The sequence below is a fragment of the Penaeus monodon genome, chromosome 5 (assembly GCF_015228065.2).
Source record: "Penaeus monodon isolate SGIC_2016 chromosome 5, NSTDA_Pmon_1, whole genome shotgun sequence".
Lineage (NCBI taxonomy): Eukaryota > Metazoa > Arthropoda > Malacostraca > Decapoda > Penaeidae > Penaeus > Penaeus monodon.
Genome location: NC_051390.1, coordinates 53,831,140 through 53,839,833, shown reverse-complemented (window position 1 = coordinate 53,839,833; position 8,694 = coordinate 53,831,140). Strand labels below are relative to the sequence as shown.

The window sequence follows — 8,694 nt, the reverse complement described above, 5'->3', positions numbered from 1 at the left end:
ACTCACAGTTGGCAGAACTGTTCCTCTGTCTTCCTTGCCTACATCTCGACGAGATGGTGCGCCTGCTCGCGTGCCCTCTGTGCCTGCTCTTCTGCCCTTTGTGCCATTTCCTCCCTCATACCCGCCAGCATGGCAGTTATCAGGTCCATCTGGCTCGGCTTCACCTCACTCGTGCCTTCCTCTGTCATAGCCTCCTCTATCATGGCTGCCGCCATCTTTGGACTATATGATAAATCGGCGCGTCTCACTGATCAAATATCACAAATCCCACTCCTGACACCATTTGTTACGCCGGCCGCCTCGTCTCTCTCTGCTACCAACACAAGGCAGGCTAGGCAGACGGCGTGCTATACACAGGGTCGTGAACACTGAACAGCTCCAAGAGGCACCGAGCACCACAGCGTCCCAGAACACCACGAGAGGAAACGCCATCTGGAGAGGCAGGGCACGAAATAAACACAAAATGGCAGTCTTTCCTTTATTTACACAAGTTATTTACCCGTACACTTTTCTATAGGCACAATACAGGGGGGACACCAGCATGTCACACTGCACGATACAGCTTATAACAGGGCAACACAAAATATCAGGTCACAACGGCCCACACGAGGTCTTCACAGGAGCAGCACCCAACAACGTATCCTGCTTGTTCCTCCGCTCCTCCGCTCACAGCCAGCTGCGTCATGTTTGCCCAGGTCCCTTCATGTTAACACATGCCCAGGTCATCCTTTTCATGTTAACACATGTTTCGCACAGAGACAAAGACCCACTGGCGTAGCAATATATATATAAACACACGTACATGCGAACTTATCTCTAAATGACTCTCCAGACCTGGTTGACAAGGCAGCCGTCCGGAGCGCCATCCAGCACTGGATCGACAACACCTGCCTCACCTTCACCGAGGTCTCGAACACCAGCACTGGAGAACGCATTAAGTTCATCCGCCACGCTTCCTCCTGTAACTCTTACGTGGGAATGGTCAGCGGCAGCGGAGGACAGATCATCAACGTGCCTGTGTGGTGTGAGCAGTCGGTGAGTTAGTGAGGGGAGGGAGGGAGAGGAGGAGGGAAAGAAGGAGAGGGGAGGGGGAAGAGAGAGGGAGAGGGAGAGGGAAAGAGAGAGGGGGGGTGGAGGGAAAAAGAGAGTGAGGCGGAGAGAATGGGAGAGAGGGAAATAGAGAGAACGTTGATAAAAAAAAAAAAAAAAGTCTCTCTGTGCTACAAGCAGATCAGAAGAGTTAAGATTTTATGGGTGTTTTTATGAATTTTAGTTTTAATTATTGATTTTTGTTTTGTTTTTTATTATTATGAGTTGTAGTTTTTATAAGTTTAATTTTTTGTGGTTAGTTTTTAATGAGTTAGTTTTTATGAGTTTTAGTTTTGTTAAGAGTTTTAGAGATTTGTGAATTTTAGTTGAGTTTGAGTTTTTATGTTTTTTTTAATGAATGTTAGTCTTTTGTTTTCGTTTTAGAAGTTTTTTTTATGAAAGACTTTTGTTGAGAGTTTATTTTTTGCTGAGAGGTCGTTTTATAGTAGACAAGACGAAAGTAAAACTAAGCACGGAAATATCGTGCACACCTGATCTCTAATCACTAATTTCACTACTTACACACACAGCTAATCTCTAATAGCTCGAAAGACCAAAAAATACTTATTTCAACTCAGACTTTGACTTTCCATGACCTTCACTGGCAGTTTGGCAGTCTGGTTCACGAGGTCGGACACGCCTTGGGCTGCTGGCATGAGCAATCGAGGTCAGACCGAGATGAACACATCCTAATTCTCACACAAAACATCATATCATCGGCTGTTTATAACTTTAACCTTATGACGACCAACAATTATGGTGTGCCGTATGACTATTCCTCAATTATGCATTACGATGCGCAGGTAAATCATGTGGCTTTTACAGTTCTAATTGTTTTATATGTGTGTGCGTATGTGGATGTGCATAAATAATATGTGTATATATGTACGTATACGTCTGTGTGTATATATAGAGAGAGGTTACGATCTGTAAGACCAAGTTTTAGACTTCTACAAGACTGGGTCCAGCATTCGAGGTTCCAACATGTGTGTTCTTCATATTTCTTGATATAAATCCTTTCTTCATGATTCTTTTCCACAGGGCTTCTCTCTGAACAGCCGCAATACCATCGTGACCAAAGACCCGAGGTTCCAAGCTGAAATTGGCCAGCGCGTAGGCCTCTCCCACATGGACAAGCTCTTAGTAAACACCATGTACGGCTGTACAGACAAACTCCTCATCACGTGCGGACTACCTAGTGATCCCTGTCAGAATAATGGTTATTTAGGAAGTGACTGCACTTGTGTGTGTCCTGATGGAACTTCAGGGAGCAACTGCGAGACTGTTAATACACTCTATAATGGTTGGTTTCTCTTTTCGATCTGTATTTGCACTGATAACTTCTAACTTTTGGTCTCACACAGATTGTTACATGTTAATGTCTTGTCTCGCAAATAAAATTTTTATTCGATTTTATTTCACAGACAGTCACGTTCATTATATCTGAACTTTCATGACTTTAGATTATCATTAATACTAATCCTTGAATACTTTACTTTATGAATAGTAAAGTTGAACTTTTGCGATGCGCTCTTAACAAATATTCAAGAGACACTGTAAAAGTCACACATGTTAAATCATGACACCATTTTAACAAAATTTAAATATTCTTTAGATGCTATTCTATACTTCAACACTGAGATCGTCACAGTTGAGAAAACTGTTTCAACCGTGAACCACCCTAATGCTTTCCCTCATGGTAAGTATTGTTATACAGTCTCAGTTCATTACTCTCTAGCCATAGTGGTATATATGTGTATATATATATATATATATATATATATATATATATATATACATATATATATATACATATATATATATATACATATATATATATATATATATATATATATATATATATATATATATATATATTATACTTTCTTTCCATTCGAAGATAGTATAACTCAGAACATGTCCTTCTTAAGCTGTGCTTATTTGTACCTATTTGGACGTTCTGACAGCTTTTCTTCAACTTAAGGATCAAAAATTTATAAAACTATATTAATCCAACAATATTTCATTATTAACTCGGTATGTTGATGATTCTTAAGGGCTTTTTACTACTGATAAAATCAAGAAAGTGAACCAAGCGAATCTATGGAATAACTTGATATCTGTTAAGTTCACTGGTCATGACTAATGAGTGAAAGTCCAAGAAATGACATACTAATAACTAAATACATGTACTAATACTAATGAGATGTTTGAGCCTGTTTTATCAATACAAGGGAGAAAATTAACAACTACACTATGAAGATCAAGTACAGGTGTTTTGATGATTTGATTACCCATAGTCCCCAACAACAATAAAATGTGGATTTGCAAAACCATGTTGATGAATATATCTGAATAGTAGGTTCAACATATATATACTCTATGCCCCTTTTGAAATAGTGCAAATGTATCCCTGGGCATCCATGTCAGCCAGGTTGGGAACCCTTGTATTAGTCTCTGATATCCATATAATCAACTGACAAGTGAAATACCAAAGAATGCAGCTCTATCTCTTGAGGGAGATGCGCTGTAATGGACAAGGGTTGAAACTCATAATGCCATAATGAACAAGTGTCACGTTACTTAGCTTTTCGAGAATTGCAAAATAACTTTGACTAAAGTTCTGATAGCGTATTGTAATGATTCAGCAAACAAAACTTGGTGTACTTAGAAACCTCAGTTATATAGAGAAGTATAGAGCAGATGCCATCTGATTGTAGTCTGTGTGCCCAACTCTCTCCCTCTCTATCTTTCACTATGTGTAGAAATATATACATGTACGGATATGCTTTTCATATACAGACTGTGTTTTCACGCAACAGATTCGGATTTCGTCAAATGGATAATCGCCCCCGAGTGTAATGAAGTAAAACTGACCTTCATGGCATTCAACGTGTACCAAGCGGTTTCAATAATGGTAAACGGCGTTAGCACACTCGGCTGTTGGTACGATGCCCTGGAAATCAGGACTACTAATGTAACGGAAGGGCAGTGGTATGTATATTACAATACTTTATTGTAAAATATTTACATCATAATTGGTTATAATTTTAGACATGTTAGTCAAAAATCTGTTTTAGAGACTAAAGGAATTCATGTTTAATGACTCTTACTTTAAAGTCTAACCTCATCTGATTCAGCCACGTAATATTCAAATATTACCCAAAATTATCTCTTAGTGGTCTTGAGCTACACATGTGCATTGCTTTTGAAAGTTTGTGAGAACTGAGCGTCCACATCGATGACATAAATGAATAGATTCCATAATTTGGTGGTGCGCCGTGCAACAACGAGGTTCCTCCAGGGCGGCGGGCGCTCGTTCCACTGTTCTCGTAGGGCAGTCTAATTGGCTGCAGTGCGGGACGTGTTGGCGATTGATGCGGAACATCGTCGTCAAGCCAGCTACATCTCTCCTGTGTTGAAGGCTGTCGAGGTTCACTTGATACTGCTGGGTCCTGTCCATGAGTTTCTTCGCTCTTTCTTGTATTCTATCCAAAATTTTAAGGCTAGTGATGTTTGCTTCTCCCCACGCGAGGCAAGAGTACTCGAGTGAAGAGCAAATTTGTGCCTTCTTCTCTTTACCATCCAGCAGCCAGCTGATTCTTCTTAATGATGCAAGTTTCTGCGAAGCCCTTCTCGCCAAGCTTTCTACGTGACTTTTATTTTTTTCATTAATTATATAAAAAATATATATTTATTTATTTTTTCTTATTTATATATATACACCTTTTTTTTTTTTTTTTTTTTTTTTGGTCGAATTTGATGCCCAATACTTCAGTTTCCTCTTGTGGTCTTATTTTTTTCTCGTTGAAGTTAACTTGGATATCACTGTTTGTCCTCTTGACAACCAGAAGCTGGGTCTTATTCAGGGCAAAGAAGGCCTGCCATTTCTCCCCCCAAGTCGATATTTCTGCGAGCCCGTCATTTAGCTTTTCCATGGCGGCATCCTGTTCCCTAGGCTCATACCTAAAGGAGAGTGTTCCATCATCCCCTTATGCGTTGGCTTCAGGAATGAGGTGGAGCAAGTCATTAAGGACGACATTCCACAGCAGAGGCCCCAGCATACTTCCTTGAGGGCCACCTGCTTTGATGTTGTTGTAAGCAGTGTTTTCCTTGAAGACTACTCTCATTTGTCTGTTGAGTAGATATTTTTTTCAAAAGGAATAGTTCGCCGTCCACTCCAAATACTTTTAACTTGTTAACAAACCTAGGTGCCCCTATGCTATGCTCTATGCTCCCTCTATGCTATGTCCAGGGCAAGAACACAAGTGCGCTGTCCGCAGTCAAGTGCAGCTGAGCAGTCTGCAGTCATCTGCAACAGCAGGTCGGCAGCAGAGCGGTTCTTCTGAAACCATATTACCGGGTAGACAAGATGGTTTTTGTTGAGGTGGTTTGTTAGGTGGGAACATATTATTTTTTCTAGTATCTTGCTGATGATTGGTAGTAAGAAGACTCTCTCTCTCTCTCTCTCTCTCTCTCTCTCTCTCTCTCTCTCTCTCTCTCTCTCTCTCTCTCTCTCTCTCTCTCTCTCTCTCATCTCCCTCCTCCCCTCCCTCCCTCCCTCCTTTCCCTCATTTCCCTCCTTCCCTCCCTTCCCCCATCTCCCTCCCTCTCTCTCTTACCCTCTCCCTCTCCTCCCAGGTTCTGTGGGACGGATATTTCGCCTGGCCAAGAGTTCCAGTCTGTTGGAGGAGAAATGATTCTTTATTTCAAAGTTGGGACAAATTTCAAACCCGGTTGGTCGGCTGACATCACCTTTGTTCCCATTCCTTCCTGCGCGCCTTCGGAGATAACTACCACCACGACTAAAAGTACAAGTACATCTTCAACTACAAGTACCACTACAACAACCACAGCCACATCGACAACATCAACAACTACAACCACAACAACCACAACCACAACGACCTCGGTTGGTCAGTGTACCTCTAACACAGAAAACGGACTGACTTATTTCATTTCTCCAAACTTCCCTGAATATTATCCACCAAACGCATACTGTACTCTTTCAGGAATTACAGTAAGTTTAGGGCCAATTTTAAAGTGGTCATGACATATGTGATGATGTTTATAATGATAATGATGAAGATAATAATAACAGTGATAATGATGGTGGTACTGATAATATGATAATGATGATGAATGCAATAAGTTACAGGTCAATTTTCTATTGATACTGACATATGATAATAATAATGATGATAATGATAATGATGGTGATAATAGCAATAGTAATGATGATAGTGCTGATGATGATAATACTGGTGATAATATTGATGATAATACTGATGATAATTGTAATAATGACACTAACGATAATGTTAATAATGATCATACTACTAAACCACATCTACCACTACTAATGATAATGTTGATAATGATAATACTACTACAAATAATAATAGATATAATTTTTATTATTATTATAATGATATGTTATTATTATTATTATTATTAATCATAATATTGTTTACCCTTGCAACGTATCAGTAAGCAACAGTTAATGATAATAATGATGATAATAATAATTTTGCCTTGTGTCGGTAGGATTTAGTTTTAAATATATAAAAAACTACTCCAGTACAGAGTCATTCTCGGTTATTTTAAATAATTTTTCTAAAAATCACTCTAAGTTTGATGGTTGAGTCTTTTGGTAGTCTTGGCTAATTGTCAAATAATATCTTATCTATAATTAATATGATAATGATTCTGTGTTGTGATGCTGGAACTGTTCCTAATAAGCATGGTGGTCTTATTATTAGCATTATCATTAATTTTACCGGTATTATTATATTGCCATTACCATCACTATCAGTTGTATTTTCACCGTTGTTATAGGTGTTACTGCTGCTATCATTATTATTTTAACTAATATTATTGATAATATCATTATCACCATAATTCCCATTATCACGTTTAATTATTACTATTCCCATCATCAGTATCATTCCCATCACTGTTATCATCATCCTTGTTATCATCAGCATCGTCATCATCTCTGTTATCACTAGTATCATTACCATCATTATCCCAGTTACCATCATTATCATCATCGCAGTTACCATTATCATCATTATTATCATAATTATCACCCCTGTTATCACTATCATCATTAGTATCACCATCATCGCCCTTCAGAATCCACTGTCCAAACGCCACACCTTCTCCCCCGGCAGGAGGAGCTCGCCACAGTGAACTTATTCATCAGGGTTCTTCGGCTGCGTGCTGGCGACACCCTTGTGATCCAGAACCCTTACACGCCGCCGCTAACGTGAGTCAAGACAATGCTATACTTAGAGCAATGGATTTCACTGTCCTGGTGCTTCTGGCTGAGGCAGGACGTGGTGATTTAATTGGATATTAATAAACACACGCTTTTCTATGTGCGCAACACAACACACAGCATGATTTCTCTCGAAAGTTTCCTAGAGGTTTGGCTTTCCTCTGATGCCTCTGTGTATCTCTCCTTAACAGCCTGTCTGGGGAAAAAAGACGATATAAGAACACCATCCCCAGTGCACAATTCCTCGCTACTTTCACGTCTAATGCTGTCGGAGAGTGGACGGGTTTCCATGCACAGTTCAACCCAAGGACCTCCTCTTGCCACCAAGTAAGTTTGATGACTATTTCGCCATCACCTAGCTCAAGTTAGTGAGAAACTAATGTAAACATGGGGAGCTGTACATTCTATTCCTCCTTTGTTAACAACAACAAAATTTATGTAGGTCATCGTGAATCAAAATATCGACAATAGGAAAATAGGAGAGCCCATAAAAATATCTCTGGAATACTTATTAAGTAATAAAATCACATGTATAGAGTACCAAGGGAAGGAGGTCGATGCCAAAGAGTAACGGTACTTTATCTGCTGACATCGAAGTCTATGGAATTCCGTCTGGAATCTGAGATACATCAGAACGGCATATATATATATATATATATATATATATATATATATATATATATATATATATATATATATATGTGTGTGTGTGTGTGTGTGTGTGTGTGTGTGTGTGTGTGTGTGTGTGTGTGTGTGTGTGTGTGCGTGTATGTATACTTACATTTATGTGCGTAGCAAAATCTACAGACATGCAGTGAATATGATCAAACAAAATAAGTTCCTGTCGCGCGGTCCAGCCACCTTTCACGGGCTTCCTTCGCCAGGTCCTCTCCGCCAGCCCCGGGGGAGTCATCACGTCGCCGAGGTTCCCCCACAGGCACCCGGGGAAGAAGTACTGTGAATGGAAAATCATGGTAAGTGTTGACACTTATTTACTCATTGACTTGGAAGGATTAAGCCCTTTTGATTGTGTATGTATGTTTTTTTTTTTTTTTCTTTCTTTCTTTTTTTTTTTTTTTTTTTGGTGGGGGGGTTATGCATGTTTCTGTGTAAGATGAAGGGTTAATCGAGGATTGTGAGATAATCAAGTGCAATAAGCCATATCAATTCCCAAACATTGGCGAATCTGAAATATTGTTGAAAAGTAATGGTTTTAGTTTGCTATGGGGATGTGGTGGCATGTAGAGCGTGCAGATCTAAATAAACATTTTCTCCTTTTATTTTTTCATCTGTTACTAGTAATCGGTTTTTTTTATATACCT

At 39.4% G+C, this 8,694-nt stretch overlaps 1 protein-coding gene across 1 annotated transcript in view; it reads left to right on the top strand.

Annotated features, from left to right (window-relative positions):
- Positions 1-8,346, top strand: part of LOC119573352 (blastula protease 10-like) — a gene marked incomplete at its 3' end in the record, with an annotated part of 53,622 nt that extends 45,276 nt beyond the window's left edge. The window contains 9 exon segments of the mRNA XM_037920569.1: positions 833-1,035; positions 1,698-1,892; positions 2,131-2,392; positions 2,705-2,788; positions 3,912-4,083; positions 5,731-6,109; positions 7,266-7,360; positions 7,564-7,699; positions 8,257-8,346. Of these exon segments, the coding sequence (XP_037776497.1) occupies positions 833-1,035; positions 1,698-1,892; positions 2,131-2,392; positions 2,705-2,788; positions 3,912-4,083; positions 5,731-6,109; positions 7,266-7,360; positions 7,564-7,699; positions 8,257-8,346 (1,616 nt within the window).
- Positions 8,347-8,694: the final 348 nt, after the last annotated feature.